Source organism: Falco peregrinus, chromosome 4, assembly GCF_023634155.1.
Source record: "Falco peregrinus isolate bFalPer1 chromosome 4, bFalPer1.pri, whole genome shotgun sequence".
NCBI classification, from domain to species: Eukaryota; Metazoa; Chordata; class Aves; order Falconiformes; family Falconidae; genus Falco; species Falco peregrinus.
Window position 1 is genome coordinate 115,247,263 of NC_073724.1, and position 19,320 is coordinate 115,266,582.

General features: G+C 40.2%; 1 protein-coding gene across 2 annotated transcripts; it reads left to right on the forward strand.

Moving 5' to 3' along the window:
* Positions 1–788: 788 nt before the first annotated feature.
* On the forward strand, positions 789–18,097 carry EED (embryonic ectoderm development). 2 transcript variants are annotated; one of them, XM_055801193.1, is made up of 12 exons: positions 789–936; positions 3,731–3,883; positions 9,220–9,312; positions 10,216–10,281; positions 11,014–11,139; positions 11,258–11,339; positions 12,920–13,011; positions 13,938–14,071; positions 15,197–15,302; positions 16,083–16,241; positions 16,705–16,778; positions 17,768–18,097. In XM_055801193.1, the coding sequence occupies exons 1-12, from the start codon at positions 808–810 to the stop codon at positions 17,892–17,894; spliced, it is 1,341 nt and encodes a 446-aa protein (XP_055657168.1). In that variant the 5' UTR covers positions 789–807; the 3' UTR covers positions 17,895–18,097. The 2 variants fall into 2 exon arrangements, with proteins under 2 accessions (XP_055657168.1, XP_055657169.1); XM_055801194.1 differs by lacking the exons at positions 11,258–11,339; positions 12,920–13,011 and having other exon boundaries at positions 793–936.
* The last annotated feature ends 1,223 nt before the right edge of the window (positions 18,098–19,320 follow it).

Consider the following 19,320-nt stretch of genomic DNA (forward strand, 5'->3'; position numbering starts at 1 on the left):
ACTAAATTTTACATACAGAGCATGGTTCACCTCTGCCACTGCCCTCAAAGCAATTGCTTTTTGAGACTGGAATGTCTCCCTCAGGGAGGAAAGACTTGTTTCTGCCCCTACAAGATAAGACACTGTGCCTGTGGGCCAATTACTTTTCCCCTTCGGTGGAAGTTTTTTTATTTTACTGTTCATAATTATTATGACTTTGGGACCTTTGATTTCTGAAATAAATAAATACAAATCTGGCAACTGCAATTATTTCATTTATAGCTGTAGAAGGAACTTGTCAGGGAGTACAGTAGCAGGCAGCTGAGCAGAGCTTATCTTACTCCTCCGAAACACCATTTTCAGATTACAGGACTTTTGTAGAGCAAGACAACAAAAGTCCTTTAGGCACAAGAAACAACAACCGCACCAAGACGGACAGAGGGACCGTTAGCACCCGTGGCGACAGGGACTGCTCGTTTCTACCTCACACGTATCCTCGGCCGGACCTGCCTCGCACGGCCAGGCTACAAGCAACGATATAAAGTACCACCACGTTTCCCTGCCGTTAAAACGACGGGCTAACCCAACGCCTAGCCTCGCCGAGGCGAGCAAGGACCCCTCCGCCCCCTCCGCCCGCAGCGCCCCCTCAGCCGCCGCCAGCCCCTGAGGCGCCGCGCGCCGCCGGGCGCGGGAAGAGCGCTTTTTCAGCAGTGTGGCAGCTCGCCGCTCCCCGGCCAGGGAACGGGGCGCGGGGCTGCTTTACGGCAGGCGTTTCGACCTCCCCGTCCGCGCTTTGCGGCTGCGTGGCGGGGTTGGGGGGCGGGGAAGATGTCTGAGCGGGGAGAAGCCCCGGCGGCGGCGGCATCGGCGGGAGTGGGGGGTGAGATGCCGGCGAAGAAGCAGAAGCTGAGCAGCGACGAGAACAGTAACCCCGGGGACCTGTCCGGCGACGAGAACGTGAGGCCGGGGCGCGGGAGTGGGCGGCTGGGGCGGGGGGGAGGGGCGGTGAGGCGGGAGCGCGCGCGCGGCGGCCGCGGGGCCTCGCGCCGGGGGCGGGCGGGAGCGCTGAGGCGAAGGCGGCGGAAAGGGGGGGGGGTCGCGCTCGCCGGGCCTCGCCCGCCGGGCCTCGCCGTGAGAGGAGCTGCCGGGCCGGCCCACTCGGGGTGTCCCGCGCCCCGAGGGCCCCGTCCGACCCCGCCGGGGCGTGGGCGCCTCCCGGGCGGGAGAGGGGCTGGGGGCGAGGAGGGAGGGGCGGGTGTCACCCGGCCGCCGGGGCTCGGTGGCTGCCCCCGGTGGGCCGCTGGAGGGAGGCCCCGGTGGCAGAGACCGGCGTGGGTCTCTGGGAGAGACACTCACTTTCCTTCCACGTGGGTGAGGGAGGATTTGAGGCCCAAACTCTCAGTGGGCTCTGGCTCGAAGTCTGTTTCGAAATGTCAGGCTTTCTTTGGCCATTTTGCAGCCAAAAAAAATGGGTCATTTTTTCTTGCAGATTTGTGGCGCGTGTCTTCACCGTCACGTTGCGGAGTAACATGTGGCATAAATTTGTGTGTGCGGCCCCTTGGTGAATGAGGAATAGGGGATAGTGCTCATAAGCCTCTGTCAGCAGAAGGCGGCAGCAGGGGATGAGGACTGTAATTCTCGAAGTTGGGCTAAAATCTAGTGTTCAGAGCAAAGGTAATGTGATTGATCTAGAATAGCTTTAGACTTGAGAGATAAACTTAGTCTAAGGTATCTAGCAGTCATTTTGTCTAGTTATGGAGTGTGTGTGTGGGGGTTACTTGGGTGTTAGCTTTATGCAGTGTGGGGGTTTTTTTCTGGTTACAGCACTTACCCAGAAAGCAAGGGATCTGGACCACATCCCCCACAACCTGTGGACATGCTGCTTGTGAGGTGACAGGCAGGTTCGAGGTGCTCTGCACCGCTGCTGCCGAATTTGTTTTTTTAACAAAGCCATTCAGGTTTACTTTGGTGCCCCTTGTAGGCTGTCAGTGACTACAGATGTGGACTTTCTGGTTATTGAAAATGCGATGTATTTCCATGGTGAAAGGATTCCCTTTTGAGTTTGTTACTGGACTCCACTCTTCCTGAAAGATGGGGATTCTATTTAAAAGTTGGTGTAATAGTGTTGATTTGGAAAAAGGGTATATTTTGTTCCGCAGGTATCCTGGGTGCAAGTTTGTCGGTTATGTTGTAGTTGCAGATACCCGGTGTAGTTGCATCATACCAGGTACTTGGTGTTCTTATATTAACAATATCTGACTAGTCCAGAGATAAAACATCAGTCTTGTAAATTATTATGACTCTGGCTAGCAAGTACACTTGGGAGATGAGAATTTGGCAAACTCTGAAAATTTTTTAGTGTAATGGAGAAGAAACGAGAAAACGTAAAAATCGTTAAACTCGGTTATGCACATTAAGGGAGGGCTGGCTTTTTCAGGGGTGCAACTTGAGGGGAATGACCCCAGGTTTAGGCAGTTCACTTACAGGCTTGTGTGTTGTCCTTCCTTTTTTTTTCCTCTTGATGTCCTGATTTTCAGAGTTGTTGGGCAAACAGGCTGGTACACCTCTACTGGCTTCTGATGATACAGACACAAAACTAGGACAAAGAATAAATGTTTGGTGGGAATTGGTGTATTAGTCTTTATAGTTGACCTTATTCCACATTCCTAGTGGGTTTCCTGATGCAGCTTCATGTTACGCTTAATCTCCTCCAGTGACAGACTGTTGTCTGCCTCTGTCTCCCTTAGCTCTGACCTGGAAATCACAGGGCCTTCGAATGAGTTCTTTTCCGCCCAACTACTCCGATGAAAGTGACCAGACTACCTTGCCAAAACAAACCAAAACCAAACCAAAACAAGTTGATTTTTAACAAGCTGAACTTACTCATATGGAAGCACAGGGTTGCCAGTTATGATGCAGGTGAAATTGAAGTGCGCTGTGATGTTGATGGGTGATGCAGGGAATAGAAATGTTATTTTGAGTAGTGTTGTGCAGTCAGTCTGCATATGAAATTAGTGTTAATTGTCCAAAGCTGATCTAAAACTGCTCAGCACCTGGGTGGGTTGTTTTGCACACCCCTTTTTTTCAGTTCTCCCCATCGTTACCTCAGCTCTGGCTGCTGATGGTTGGAGGGGCAGTTGGTTTAGTTAGCTGTAGTTAGCTGATCTGACAGAAAGCTAATTTTTTTTTCTTAGCTTTTAGTTGAAGAAAGTATCTTTAGAAAAGAGCAGGAGGGAGAGGTAGGACTTACTCTTCTAGTGGCAGTGCTGACTTATTGCAGAACTGCTGTGCCTGATGCTGCTGAGGGCGTACAGAAGTCTCAGAACAGTTAGATTCTTGGTATGGCTAAGCATAATGTTTTTACACAAACAGCCTCTTCCTTCAGTGCTTCAGAGTACTGATTTCATCTACGTCAAAGATTTTTTTTCTAGGGAAAGTAACTGCTTTATCTTTAGACGTTTTCTTAAAAGCAGCTACCAGTATTCTGAAGAAACTTCACTAGATCACAGTTCACATCTCTCCCTCTTGGATAAGGCCTCATGTGACTCATGTTCTGTTTCTAGGGAGGAATGCTGTTATGTTAGTAATATATTTAAATACATGAATCTAAATAACACCGAGTCCTAGGAGATCTTCTGTTCTCTACAGAGAAGAACAAAAAGTGAAAAGGCCAAGTGCTGCAAAATCAGTTGAATTTATACAGCAGTTAATGATATCTTTATTACCTCCTATATAATTTAAATGTTTTCAGGATGATGCCGTTAGTATTGAAAGTGGTACTAACACTGAACGCCCTGATACACCAACAAACACTCCTAATGCACCAGGAAGAAAAAGCTGGGGGAAAGGAAAATGGAAGTCAAAGAAGTGCAAATATTCCTTCAAATGTGTAAATAGCCTAAAGGTAGGTATGTGTAAGCTTCAGCACGGGAATGCTGGGTACCACTTGCTGGCAAGTAATGTTAATGTTGACTGAAATGGTGTCAAAATAGAGATTTTGAAATATCTGTATAGATTATGTTCCATGTTCATTTGAAGAAAGTACCTTTCATATTTGGAATGGCTGAAGTTTTGAAGGAAAAGGATGCTGAGAAATAGGAAACACTAGGTAGTTCTGCAATTAACCCAATTTTTGTACAGGTTTGCAAAGTTATATGTGATATGTTATGATTACGTATTTCATTGAAGCTGTAGTTGCTTGAGATAAAGATAAGAAACCGAATAAACAAATTCAGATAAAATGAAACCTGTGACAACTTGATGTAAAAACACAGAACCTGTACAGATTTTTCTACTTGTTAAAATGTGTTAAAAAAAACCCCTAAAACCCCCACAAAACATTCCAATGATCTTGGAATAGCTTTTTCCTCCTGCTTACCAGATTGGGTATTTTCTGTCCTCTGGAAATTGTCATAAATGCTGTGTAGTGCAGTTTGCTTAATATATTGTGAGTGTTGTGATTGTGTGTTTGCACCTGATCTAGGTCATATTTATCTCCCTGCATAATACTAGCATTAAGGGATGTGGATTCATGGTCTTTACTCTCAGTTCTTGTGGTTTAGGGTATTATTGTTTTCTTCTGCACTGGTGACAGACTATGGTGGACTGAATGAATTTTCTTTTCTATTCTTTTGCACTGTCAGGATGTTGTTTTTTCATTCCTCCTCATTGTGTGGGATATTTATTTGGCAAAAGCTGTAAACATGCCATCAGATCGGATTTTTATGAGTTCTAAATAAAGCAAAGATTGCATCTGGAACAAGATGGGAGTTTTGTTAAACTTTATATTTAGCTGATGAGGGTGTGTGCAGCTCTGCAGTGGATATTTTCTGCAGACTTGCTTTAAGAGTTTTTTGTTATTCCCACACACTTAACTGTTGAGCTGTGCTGATGTAGCTGTTTCTGAACTTTGGCTTTAGACTGCCTCACTGAAATACTAGGGTAGCCGTGCAGGAGGGGATGAGAAATTTGGAGCATGGAAACCTCCTAAATGAGCTTTGCCACTGGAGAAATTGTGATATGCAGTTATACTGACAAAAGTATCTGGGAAATAAGCTGATCTTAATGTGTTTTTTTTGAACTATAAAAATTATCTGCAGGCCTTTCAGGGTGTAGGAGGAAAGGAAGTTCTTTCATTTTCACCTAGGTAGGCAGCTGTTCTCGCATGAATTGCTCCCACAGAAGTGCTTTTTGTGGCTTCAAGTTATACTTCAAACACAGGTGTCGGCCTTTCGGCACCCAAACATTTAACAGGTTCTTAATTTTGCTGAGCCTTTGTTTTCTGTCTGCCGACCGAATATTCCAAAGGGATTAGTACTTTCAAGCATCTTCTGGGAAAACACAACATTCCTTCACCCTAAATTCAACCCAGGCCCCACTAATAGGGTGACCCAAAAGACCACTGTATGAAGTTAAGCAATCCCCGACTTCCATGGATTTGGATCAGGGCCTGAGAGCACATTCCTGTGCAAGTGGAATCAAGCTGTGAGGGAGTAAATGTAGCGTTTCAGTTAAGTGGGATATCTTTTATCTTTTCCCCCCATTTCTCTTTAAATCGAAATTAATGCTAATAAACAAGCATGTTAATACAAAGACTATGTAGCAGCCAAATTTGGTAACCAGTTTTTACTTCATGTTTGAAGAAGCCTCTCCTTTTCTTTTTCCTGTTCTTCTTTGCTAATTTTGCAGATACTGTGGAGATAAACTCTTCAACAGTTGAATGTTGTCTATGGGTTCAGAAAGACACTTGTCACTCTGCATATCACATCATATATCCCATTGTTTAAATCTCTTTGAACTATGCTTTAAGGTGCATGTACTGAAATTAATGAAGAGTCAACATGATTTAAAGACATGGAAGTTAATTTTATTATTCTTTAGGGATATAAAAATGATGTGTTTTTTACACTTTCCTACTCTTGCTTTTCCCTCTTATTTTGCTTTTTACTTTTCTTCCTTGGGGAAACAAAGAAATATGGCCATTTCTGTCTGCTTTGACTGTTAAATGCTTATGATTCAGCCTGAAAAACTAAGTGCTTGCTAAATATGCCTTTTAAATACTACTGTGAAAGTTATTTTGGGGGATATGTAAGCATCAAGAAAACAAAAATATAACTTGGAATATGACAGGAAATAAAATACTGCCTGGTTTTGGTTTTTTGTGTGGTTTTTTTTTTTTTTTGCACTACTGAAAAACTTTTGCTCCCTGTGGGCTGAATGGAACTGTGGTTCCTAAATGAGCATATAAAGCTAACAGTTGCACATCCGTACATGTTTTGCTTATAAATCTTTCAGCAGAGAACCATGTGGATTCTGCTTTGATCTGCTCCCTTTAAAACCGTGCTGGTATTTGCCCTCCTACCTTTTACTCTTTCTTAGGGTGTGGCTCAGTGGTTGTTAGCAGTGGGTGGTGTCTCAGCTTCTACTCACTGTCCCCTGAGCTGGGAGTCAGTAAGCAACCATATACAAGATTCTAGTTTGTTGGTGTGTAAAGGAGAAGTAGCTACAACCACTGCCAATACTGGCTTGCTTCCATAGCTGGGAACTGGAAATGCATGCGTGGTCGGTTGGTTTCCCACTGGCACTGTGGGTGACAGCGTTATTAAAATGTGTTCATGTAGTCGCAGGTGATTATTTTTTTGTGTTGGCTTAGTATTTACTTCACTGCCCTCAGTCTAAAAACAGCTGTAGGCTTACTCTCTGAGCCTGAGTTGGCATTGAGTAAGGGCAGAACTAACCATTGGTTTGTTATTTATTTGCTTTTGTAACAATTGTAGGTCTATTTTCTCCTCTGCCTTCTTTCTCTGGTGTACAAAGAACCTGAGTCCTTTGGGTTTTGTGCCCTTTAATCATACCAGGGTTAAGATGACATTTCAGAGTTCTACTTTTGTACCAGCATCTGGGTCAGTCTTCCGTCTGTACAAGCTAGTGGTCAGTTTTGCGTGACATACTTGGCATCTTAGGATAACCATATTGTGTAGCACCTAAAAGTGTAATGTTTTTAAAAACCTGCTTCACTGTTTAGCGCTTGGGACAAAAATTAGAGCAGAGAAGTATTATCAAAATAGCTTGTGCTGTCTCTGACCAGTGAGGATGATGGTAGTTAAAGGAGGTGAGCGTAACTTCTTCAGATACTGTAGTGACTTCCTACAAGAGCCTCAGCCTGACTTCATCTATTAGACACCAGAAAAACTGCGATATGTATGGTCAGGCTCTTGGAGGTTGTAGCACTCAATGTGAGGAACATAGTGTGGGTGTTGTAGGTCATACAAAGACATGTGTCTCGCAGAGTAGTTTTTCCAGGGAAATAGGCTGTCTTTGAAAAAGCTTATTAAATACTTCCAAGTGTGCACTCAAATATAAAAATACAGAAACAGTATAGCCATCTGTTGTATCTCTCTTCTTGTTACGTGTCACCCTAGTCTGGATCCAACCTAGAAAATCATAAACTTACTACAGCTGATGCTGGAAAACCATCCAAGCTTGAGGGGGAAAAACATCTTCCTTTTTACTTTCCCCATTTCACTAAATTTGTCAGAAACAGTGCAGATGACAGAGAACAAGGTTATTCCAGTAAAACAAGTGCAAAACCTGCGAATACATGTCTGTAATAAAGCAGTAAGAATCATGCATTTTACCTGTGTTATCTTCATGCGGTATGTCAAAAGCCCCCAGTATTCACCAGCATGAACTCTAATACAAAAGTTAAACCCCAATCAATTATTAGTAGAAATTTTTTTTAAGTATTCTGTATTTGACCTCTCAGCCATTCTCTTCAGGAAAGGCTTAAATACGCTAAAAAACAAGCCTAGACAGTAAAATTTGTAAATTTCATGGGACACTAAAAATCATGACCTTGTGTATGTAATTTTATGGCATAGTTTTCCTCATTCTTCATCTCTGATTAACCGATAATGCTTTACAGATGCTGAATACCTGCTTTTTCCTTCTGTCCTGGGGTCACTAATAACCTTGCTACTTTTCCCTTTGCTAATATCCCTCATCACATAAAGCCACTAGTCCGTTCTTTCATGGTATGGTGGGTAATACTTTGAGTTAAACTTTGAACAATTCTTTTTAATCTGTATTCAGCTTTGGAAGTTGTTACCTCTCATATGAATTGCAGGACCTTTCATCTGTGAAAGATTTTCTAATTTTTTAGCTCTTCTAGTTATCTCTGTTAATAATAGATACTGCCTTTCTCGGTAAATAATGCTATTTTAAATTCTTCCAGACTTCCTTACTTTTCTGGGTAGCGTTGGACTCCCCACCCGCACCCTCTCCTCAGATTTATTCTTTGGTTCTTGGATAGGCCAGAGCTGCCAGGGCATTCCTTGTGTTGTCTCTGAAGCACTGCCATTTGAAGGCCGCTTAACAGCCGTCATGAGACGAGACACTTCCTTCCTGCTTGCACTGTCCCAGACAGTCCCCTGTGGGGAGGCACTTTAATGAACATTATTCTTACTGAAAACATCCTGTCAGGACAGGCCAAAATACTGTTATCAATTATTAACAAGCACCACCATATTCATCGCAATTCATAAACATATCTGCTTCTTTTTTCTCTATTAAACTGGTGTAAGTTGTATAAAAATAGTATTTGGCATTTCCGTGTTGACTGTGAAGGTGATCTGAAAACACTTTGAAGGCATGAACTTTGCAGCAGCATTGTGACATGCTGGAGAGCATTCATAGTGTCTGTGCAGTCGCAAGACCTAACTGTGCTGTAATAGTTAAATGTGGCCCTTCTCCACCCTTCTAGTCCGATTCTTCTCTGTCTTAATAGTTCTCCTCTGCAAAACTGTAAATCCTTGCAGGGAAGTAATTATAACCATAGAAAGTGCATATAGATGTCGCCTTAGATGCAGAGGTTGCCTTGTTCAAAATTGCAAAAGTAGTAGAGCTGCAATTATAACTCGGGAGTTCTGCTGGCTTCTGGCCATAACTGTGAGACAACAGTTCTTCCCCTTTGGTTTTTTTAAAAAAGCTTGGTAGGGGAAGAAAAAGGGGAGGTGTCAGAATATTCCTTTAACCTCCCTTTAGGACAGCCAAGTTAAAATGTGATGTTACAAAACTGTTCTTTTTAACTGTTCAGTATCAGAAATTATACTGGATGTGAACCCAGTAGTTTGAGGAGGAAAATATAAATTAAACTGTTCATGACCACAGCTGAATTTCACAGAGGTAACATGCCTGTGGGTTTGGGGTTTTTTTGTCTCTAATCTTACTTTACATCTACAGGAGGACCATGGGCAGCCTTTGTTTGGAGTCCAGTTTAACTGGCACAGTAAAGAAGGTGATCCTCTCGTTTTTGCCACTGTAGGCAGCAACAGAGTGAGTAATCTGTTTTTAACCGTAAGCCCTTCCATGTGGTTCTGTTTGCATTCTTTTTTTCAGCCAATCCCTTTACCTGTATTTAGTACGGACACAGGATACTTCATGTAGAAAGCTTTATTTCTGAGGTGTGTAACGTCTGTTATCTGGGAGAGTTACATCTTCTGGCTTGTTTTATGAAGTCATGTGTTAGCTATTTGGGAATTAGCCTATATAGTAAAGGAAAAAATCCTTCAGTAATATAAACATGGGATAAGGAAGAGAGGTGTGTAAATGTATTTTCTTACTAAAATTGCTCTTCATAGATGTTATTGTTTCCAAAAGGTCATGGGTCTAAAATAGGATGAGAAGTGTCTGCAATGATGGCAGGCAGCTCAGTAGGTAAATTAATGGCTTGTGCAGGGTAAATTTATAGGCTTTTTCTGAGCCAGGATCTGTGTCATTTCAGTCTTGAAAATAACTCCTGAAGTGCATTCTATGCAAGTGTTGTGAATAAACAAGAAGCCTTTCATTTCCAGGTTTCTTCCTCCTGGCAGTCACCAGAAGTGACTAAACTAAGATTAAACAGCATCAGTGTGGCTCACTAAAAGACCAAGTCATGTTAGAGATGGCTGTAGTAACAGTCCAAATAGAGTTTAATCTTACTAAGACAATTCAAATAACAGATGTTAATATCTGGGAAGAACAGCTGACAAGTCCTGGAGCGGTGCTTTACTGAAGCTGCTGTGAGCGTTCTTTTATCAAACCATTTCTACCTGTTGGAAACAAACAGATGATAGATGAGATCTAAACTGTAAAGGCATGCTACCTCTCCCCATCAGGCAGTCAATACACAGGTGCATGTGATTTCCTTTTGAAATAGCACAAGTAAGCAGCAGTCTCTCCCATTTTTTTTCCCTTCAGGTTACTTTATATGAATGTCATTCACAAGGAGAAATCCGTCTGTTGCAGTCGTATGTGGATGCTGATGTATCCTTTTAAGTTAAAAAGCCACTTGTTCACTTCCTCTCAAAAATGAAGAGGCTTTATAGGAAAAAGCATACAAAGTTTTTGTCTGTGATTTAATACTTTGCTCATGTGGCACATTCCTTAGGTCCAAGTCTTACCTCTATCCCACATCCTAGAGGCTCTTCTATTGAAAAAAATATTAAAAATGCAGACTCGTGGACCATGCTGTATTAAAATACTTGAAAACTGATTCTCCATCAGTTTAATCTTCCCAACACTAATATTTGTGTAATGTTTCACATTCACTGCTTTGCAGTGGTCTCCACTTCCCTATGAATTGGAACTGGGTTTAAAGCCTAAGAACTATGTTTCATGCTCTGAAGCGTTAGTAAGTTGTGTTGATCATTTGCGATACGCAAGTCAATAACTTGTGAACTCAGTCTTGATTCATTATTCCCAATCTTCAGGTGTTTTGGAGAAAGAGATTAAAAAGTGATGCCAAGAGAGAGGAGGTATTCCTTGTACCTTACGGAACAGAAGTGAGGAAATTGGCGCCTATAGAAAAGATGGCATTGCTTGTATTTGCAGTTGTATAACTGGATATGTATCTTTTTCTTAGTGCCCAGGAGTCTCTGCTGGACCCAATTTCATAAAATAGCAACAAGTTTACTTTAAAAAAAAATAATCACATTGTTTGGAGAAAAAAAAAAAATCTCCTGTTTCTTCTGTATTCCTTAACATAAGGTGTTGTAGGCAGATGAAAATTTCTATACCTGTGCGTGGACATACGATAGTAATACAAGCCATCCTCTTCTGGCTGTGGCAGGGTCCAGGGGTATTATTAGGATAATTAATCCTATTACAATGCAGTGCATAAAGGTGAGTGCTCAGAACTTCAAGATACTGCTTGCATTTCAGTAAGGCATGATACTTATGTCTTCTAAATACATGTAAACATGAGGGGAATTGATAACTTGGTCTCTGAATTCTGTCCCAGCACTACGTGGGCCATGGAAATGCAATCAATGAACTGAAATTCCATCCAAGAGATCCAAATCTCCTTTTATCTGTAAGCAAAGGTGAGGAAAAAAACCTCTTTTTTTTTTGTGTAAGTCAGGATACTTTGGATTGGATTTTGGTCTTGAAAATGGCCAAAATCTCCAAGAATTTTTTATGAATGGCACTGAACAAGTTTACCTTGAAAGTTGAGAGCAACTCTTGCTCTTTTATGGCTATATATCTTGTACATATTAAATCCATGGCCTACAATAAACATAACTCTGCTTGTGGTGCAAAGGGATTGTGAACAATGCTGCTTTTAGGAAAGAAGAAAGTGAGATTTGGGGTTGCTCTTTATGGTCTAACAGCCGATTTAAATTTTTTTTCAGTTGTTGAGTCATGTTGCCATCTAGGGGGGTTGTTGTAGTGTTGCAGACAGCATTCATCACCGTGTCCATGGGGGAAAAACTTCCATTCTCTGTCGTTCAGGAGCAGCAATGGACTGCTGTCCAGTTAACTGGACTTTGTGTAAAAAGCATAATAGTGAAGGGAGAAGTGAGGGTTTGGTGTGGTGTCTTGTGGGCTTGTCCAGAACGTCTAAATAGCCACAACTTCCTAATCTTGACTGTTCTGTTAAGTAAGGGAGTACGTGATCTGCCACAGGAGCAAGCATTCATGAATGCTTGAGTTGGAAACATTCACATAAAGTGACTTTTGACTCCAGCATATTTGGCATTACTGCTGAAGCTGCCTGAGAATAGGAGTTGGGAACCTCTGATCTTTGCAACTGTCAAGTTTGTGCTGTGGGTCTGTGATGTTGAATTTCTTGTTCCGTGTATTTTTTTAGGTTTTCTTTTTAATAGCTTTTTAACGTCAGCCATAATGTAACAAGTTTTAGTGTGCAATCTCTGGACTAGATACTGTCTCTGAGAAGTCATGAGGTAGGAGTCTCAGAACTGCTTGGCTGAGAGATGAGTAGAAAAAGAGGAAAATATTTGGGACTTTGTGGCCTTCCAGTTGGTGTTGCTGTAATTCTGTGCAATGTACTTGTGGAATCCAAAAGGGAAATACACTAGAGGTTCCCGTTTCCATTGGGAAACACAATAGAGGTTCTTCATTAGAAATTGTTAAAGCTTTCTTCAAACAAGTGGATTTGTCAGACTTTGGAATACATATTGTTTATAGAAACAGTTTCTCCCATCCCTACATTCTGTGGTTCTTGAAGAATAACATTTTAAAGATGAAAAAGCGGAAAATCAGAACTTCTCTGAATGCTGATGTAAGAATGGCTGAAAGGAATTCTAGGAGATTTTGATACATAAAATTGTTTTTTGAGATAAGACTGAATAAAACTGTATTTGTCCAAGATCAGACTCTTCTTTGCTTTTCAGATGATCTGAAGATCCAAGTATATTTTTGCCAGAAGCTGTCCCTAGGGGAGGGGGGTGGGCACACCTTCTCACTTACAGAATTACTTTAACAGTAGTTCAGTTGTAATGGCAATTGTAGTTAATGCAGTTCCATTTGTTTCTAACAAGTGAAGAATTAAGTGCGTTTTTGATGTTTACATGAACACCTGTTATTGAAAGTGGTTAAGCTGAAATATATTATTCATATGTACCTATAAAAAGCAGCATGTAATTTTATTTGTTCTTTATAGATCATGCATTGAGACTGTGGAACATCCAGACAGACACGCTGGTTGCAATATTTGGAGGAGTAGAAGGGCACAGGGATGAGGTGTTAAGTGCAGTAAGTGGAAGACTGTGGGGCAGTGATTTAGATTTACAGAGGGTAGTAAGCCTACGATATGCAACATTTATCCTCTTGTGCACTGTTTTGATATTATACCTACTTAAAAAAAACCTGAAGTGCATAAATTCTGTTTTAAGGGGATAGACAAGTTTAAATCTAAGGTGGTTTGATCTGGCCACCTCTCAATATGCAGGACAGGTGTTCACCTTCTCTATGTTTCAATAGCTAGCTTTCTCACAGTGCAGCCTAGAAGTAAACAAAACAGAGCTCAGTGGGGCTAGAAAGAGTAAAAAGTTTTCATGATGGTCCCACTTCTGAAGTTCTTGAGGTCTTACAAAGCCAAAGCAGCAAGAGCAAATAAACTTTGAGACACATGGTAGTGAAGGAAAGAAGTTATTTCAGGTGAGTTATGCTGCTTTTCAGTGGCTGTGAACAGACGCTGGTACCCAGCAAATACCAACTAGAATAGCTGACTTTTAATGTGCTGCTCTTAAGAACTGTTTTCATTCCTGTTGTGTGACCTGAAAGGTGAGGGGTGCGTCTGTATGAAACCTGACTGTATTATTCTCTTGTGGTTCTAAATAGTCATCACCCATGTCATAGCCCTGGAATTCTGCCAAAGTTGATCCATAAAAGAAACCTAGGGAATGTACTGAGGGGGGAGAACTAGCAGTAGATTCATTGTCTGTCAGTGCTGTTGAATATGCCTCTCTTTCTTGAGAGAGAGTAAATATAATTATTAGGATACTGTGCTTCTTTGCAGTGAGCAGGATTACATTATTAGTACTTTTATATCTGAAATACACATTTTTATTGCATTGTCTACACAGAATATGCTGTTTTGATGGAAATGATGGCATAAAGTCTGAGTTGATACAATGCAGCTTAGGCTGGGGGTGCTCAAAACTATTTTATATACATAGGATTATGATCTTCTTGGTGAAAAAATCATGTCCTGTGGAATGGATCACTCTCTAAAACTCTGGAGAATTAATTCCAAGAGAATGATAAATGCCATCAAAGAATCTTATGGGTACAACCCAAATAAAACCAACAGGTACGTAGTCCGTAGTCTTCATCTTCTTGGCTGCCTTTGCAAAACATGAATGCTCTCATCAATGGCCCAGGTTAATTCCTATCCAAATTGGGAGTTCCTGGGGATACTGGGTGATCTGGGTATTGTGCTGAATACTGAATCTCTCTAGAATGTGTCCTATTGATGTTTGCTTCAGTAGAATTTTACTGAATTCAGATTCGATGTCCCGAGACCTTTATTTTTAAGTATCTTAATTATTTCCTTATCTGCTTGACTAGAAAATGTCTGGAATTACTACCTTTGTCATTCTTAATTAAAGCTTGCATTTCATTGTGTTTCAAGATGTCAGCAGCTTTTCTTCCTCTCACCTCAAAAAATTTAGGAGGCAATGAAGTCTGTGCAATTAAATGCAGCAGATAGTTTTATATTGAGTAGTTATTACTGATTATTGTATCTGTTATTTGACTTTGGCGTGGGGACAAAACTGTTGACATAGTAAGAACCTTAATTTTCATCATTCTGTGATCTGACTTCAGATAGCGAGTAAATTGTCAAGTAAACATGGCAATTAGAAACATGATAGATAAGTCCTCCTTTATGAAGTTCCTCAACTTTTTAATCTTAACTTCTGGTTAAACCATTGAGAGAATTGAGAAAACACACTGAACATGTTCAGCAATGAGACTTAACTAGCTGTGAAAATACTCTCGCTTGTTTTGGTAATGTTACCAAATATTAAATGACGCTTTTTTAGCGTGCTTTTTTTTTTTTTAATACTGCGCATTTCTATTTACCCGTGTAGATGTTGCAAAAGCAACATCTTGGGGAAAACTGAACCTTAATAAGTTCTTGAAGTATTTGGCAACAGGAGCTGTATTCAGTATCTGAGGGAGTGGCTTTGCTCAGCGCTGTCTGCGCAGTCTTAACATAGGAAACTAGTTGTTTCATTAGGAATGAGGATGAAAACAGGGACTGTTATAATTAAAAAAAAAAAAAAGGCATACAAAATCTACTTTGTTATAAAACCATTAAACCAAAAAAGACAGGCTTGCCCTTTTGGCATTGAGATATGTTAAAACTGGCCATTAAAAATCGGACTTGTGCTTCTGTGTTTGTCTGAACCTCACTCGGCAATTTTCTCCATAGGCCTTTTATTTCCCAGAAAATTCACTTTCCTGACTTTTCTACAAGAGACATACATAGAAACTATGTTGACTGTGTGCGATGGTTGGGAGATCTAATTCTTTCCAAGGTAATGTTGCAGCTTTTTCAGCTACATTACTCTTACGTGCTTGTTTGAAGATCTTAAACAATATAAGCTTTACTAGCATTTAGGTCTTAGGCTAAATTACTGTGTTGTGTGAAATAATTTTGTGGATTGTGTTGTGAATTTTTTCACCTGTCAGGATGTGTGGATAAGCAACTTGTACTTAAGAAGTAAAATTATTACTACAGTTGTACCTCTGCTAAAAGTACATAGATATCAGCTACCTAGAGTCTGCATGGAACATACAGGAAGAGAATCCATAGGTACTGTTAAGGGATCCTGCTGCTAAAGGGAGAAATGAGGGCTCCCATAATGGAGTAACTGATTAATGTGTTGTGTCCCCTAGTAACATTGGCTTGCAGATATTAAACGAGGTGGTCAAACTGCCTTGTTGCCAGCTACCCATGCATGCCTGGTCCTGTTGGTCAAAGGGATTGGGTAAACAATCCTCAAATCCAGGTTAATTTAAACTTCTCATGAGTGTGTTTGAGCACATCTGGTTGACTTCCTCTGAAGTGGCTGAGGGAGGGCTCCTGCAGTCCTGTTATCTGGCAGAGCTGTAAGGGCAGCAGGCTCCCCAGTGATGGACAGTGATGTATTCTTGGTGATGTGCCTGTGATCCAAGGACAGAGGTGAGGTTTCAGTTGTACTTTTTTTAATGTCATTGGGGAAGCTGTGAGATGAAATGTTTGGTTATAATTAAGTTAGACTGAATGTGCAATACAAATTATAAATACAGGTGATTTTTCTTTTTCCCCACCCCAGTCTTGTGAAAATGCCATTGTGTGCTGGAAACCTGGCAAAATGGAAGATGATATAGATAAAATCAAGCCCAGTGAATCAAATGTGACCATTTTGGGGAGATTTGATTACAGCCAGTGTGATATATGGTACATGAGGTTTTCAATGGATTTCTGGCAAAAGGTATGTGTCAGATTTGACTTTGCTGTATTTAAATGTGCGTAGCTTTTCATTGATTCTATGTTTATGGGCATGGGAAAAGTCTTGATTCATGTGATGATTGAGAAACAGAACCGTTTGCTGTGAGGGGCTTTGTATGAAACTGCAGGAGCTGCAGATGTTTCATTCTGTGTTCTGCCTGGTAAAAAAGTCCCACCAATTAAATACTTATTTTCCATCAAAGGTGTGTTTACTGATATCTTCCTCCCCCATCTGCAGAGCTGGACAATAAAATGGAATAAAGGAGGCAAATTTTATAGCCTTTCTAACCCCTTCAACAAACTAAGTCATTCGTGTTCAAACAGTCACACACAATTTATCAGCTATAGAGTCTTTATAAAATTCTGACTTCATTCTTTGAGATAGTATTTTAACATGTCTATTCTCTGGTGTTGTGGTTTTTTTTGTTTTTTTTTTTTTTTCAAAGATGCTTGCTCTGGGCAATCAGGTTGGCAAACTTTATGTTTGGGATTTAGAAATAGAGGATCCTCATAAAGCCAAGTGAGTAGTGAATTTTTTTTTTTAAATTTTGTTAAGACAGGGAGTTGGGATACTTTCCTTTTTCCTTTACCAATAACTATAGAAATTCTTTAACAGTACTCACCACTTTCCATTCTAGCTACTAGGTAAATAAACATTCTGAGCCCCTAAAGGTTGCCATTTATTATTTTTTACTGATGTGTTATTTATATTATTGAAGTGGCAAGAGGCCTCAGTCAGATTGTATTGGGTACTATATGTAGATACAGTAAAAAAGAATTTGTTTCTCAAAGAGCTTATAAACTAATTAGGTGAAAATTTACAAAGCAATTGAGGGAAGATGTGCTAGGTAGGTGTAGCACATGATAAAGGAGAAATAGGTGAAAGGACTAGAGTAATGACAGTGTAAAGGTTGGCTTTGAGTACAATGTGGAGAAAGCGGTGTGGCTTTTAAGCTCCTCCCCAGTGTGGCCAGGCAGTTTTACAGCATGTCTTACATACAAAAGCTGAACAAAAACAAAACAGACCAAAAACCCCCATTATCTGTGTAAAATGTGTATACACTATGTATATAAATAATAATTCCATTATATTTATATATACTTGTATATATTATATATAAAATCTATATAAATACATGCGTGTGTGTATATATATATAAAACCATGAAATTTCTGAAAATGCTGCAGTTCTTCATCGCCCAGTTATGATATTTTTTTCCTAACCACTGGGAAAAAACAATGATTATGAAGTCCTAAGTAATGTGATTCAGTGAGTTTTCAGTCAGTGCTTCAATTAAAATTGGGTGGATAAGAAATGGCGGTGGGTGAGCAGGAAGCGACTGCTTTCCCAAGTCCACGCTTGGAATGCAAAACACACTGTGAAGGGCATAATCCTGTGGCCCTTCAGTTCCTCCTAGGTCACATAAGGAGCTGGTGGAACAGTGCTACATAATGTAGTAATGAGTGCAGATTTAATGTTGCAGCTGAATCATTTTCTTTTATTTATAGGTGTACGACTCTTACTCATCCTAAATGTGTTGCTGCCATTCGACAAACCAGTTTTAGCAGGGACAGTAGTATTCTTATAGCTGTGTGTGATGATGCCAGTATCTGGCGCTGGGACAGACTACGATAAATTACTTTTTCTTAATTCAAAGTAGAAAATATATTTTCAAATTATAATATAGTCTGTTAACTCGCTAGTATGGTAGATGCATTTAGTGTAGACTTTTCTCGAAGGTTCGGCAGGCTGGAGCTGAACTTAGTGATGTTTACATTCTGTGTATTGTTCTGCTTGAAATTGCTGCTTTTAATAAAAAGAAGTATTTTTGTAAAGTTTTCTGAATTGTCCACTTTAATTATTTCCCACAAAGAATTTTCACTATAATTAAGTTACGGCCTGTGAAATATTTTTGCGTACAGCTATCACATAAATATATAGTAACTTGCTAGAAATTTGGTATGTCTGTGCTTGCAGTTGCATTTGTGCCTTTTTGACTGAAAACCTAATGAAGCTGTTGAATTATCCAGGGACCACACAAAGGAAATACTACACTTAGTATAAATAAATGTTAAATCACTGCTAAAAGTATTTTTGAACTCATTCCTTTAGTTGCACATTGAAATTGATTAAATTTTAATAATCTTGAATTCGGATGTGCTTTTCACCATTTCTGTTATTGATTAGGGGGAAAACTTTACTGGCTTTTATGGGTTTTTTGTGGATCCCATTGCTCTACTTGGATTCTGGCTGATGAGTTACTGCAGTTATCTTAAATCAAAGTTAGTTATTGGAATTGTATTTTAATTGCCTCTTTTGTCAGTATCTGCAAATAGCCTCATCACTGTTTTACTTAGCCTAGGAACAATGAATTCTAAAGTCATTATTATTATATACAGGTTTAAAATACGTACAATTAATAAAAGTGAGAGGGAAAAAATGGCTAAGGTGGCAGGCGTGACTATCACTGTTAATCTGTGTTCAGAACACTTGTGTGTATCTTGTCAAAACATAGTTGAAATGTTGGTGGTTGTGTTGTGCAAGTGGTCCAAAACATTGCATTATACTGCGTACCTGAATGAGGAGAAAGGTTAGTAACATTCACTGAAGCTGAACCATTTACATTTTTTTTTTCCTACCACGCTCCTCTTATCCTTCACTGTAACACATTACTTAAAAGAAGTATTAGGGTATTATATAAATGCAAGTACGCTATAGTTGGCAACATAATAGTGCTTTTTTGATCAGTGGATTAAGTAAAGTAGTCCTGTCTGCTACTGACTTAAGTGCATATTTGACTTTGTATCTTTCAGGATATTGTTTTCTCTGTGTGTTACAGTTTGGGAACTTGTAAATGCTCTGTTTAGATAAACTACCTGTTCAGTTTGAGGTTATATGACTAAGCCAGCTTTGATTTGTGTCCTTGGGAGCCTGCAAAAAATGAAGTCTAGAACAAGTAGTTTCTAAGTCTTAGTCTGTAATCTAATTTTTTCCTTTTTTTTTTTTTTTTCTTTTTTAAATCCTTATCTTTACTACTGGGGAGGTGCGATAATACCATTGT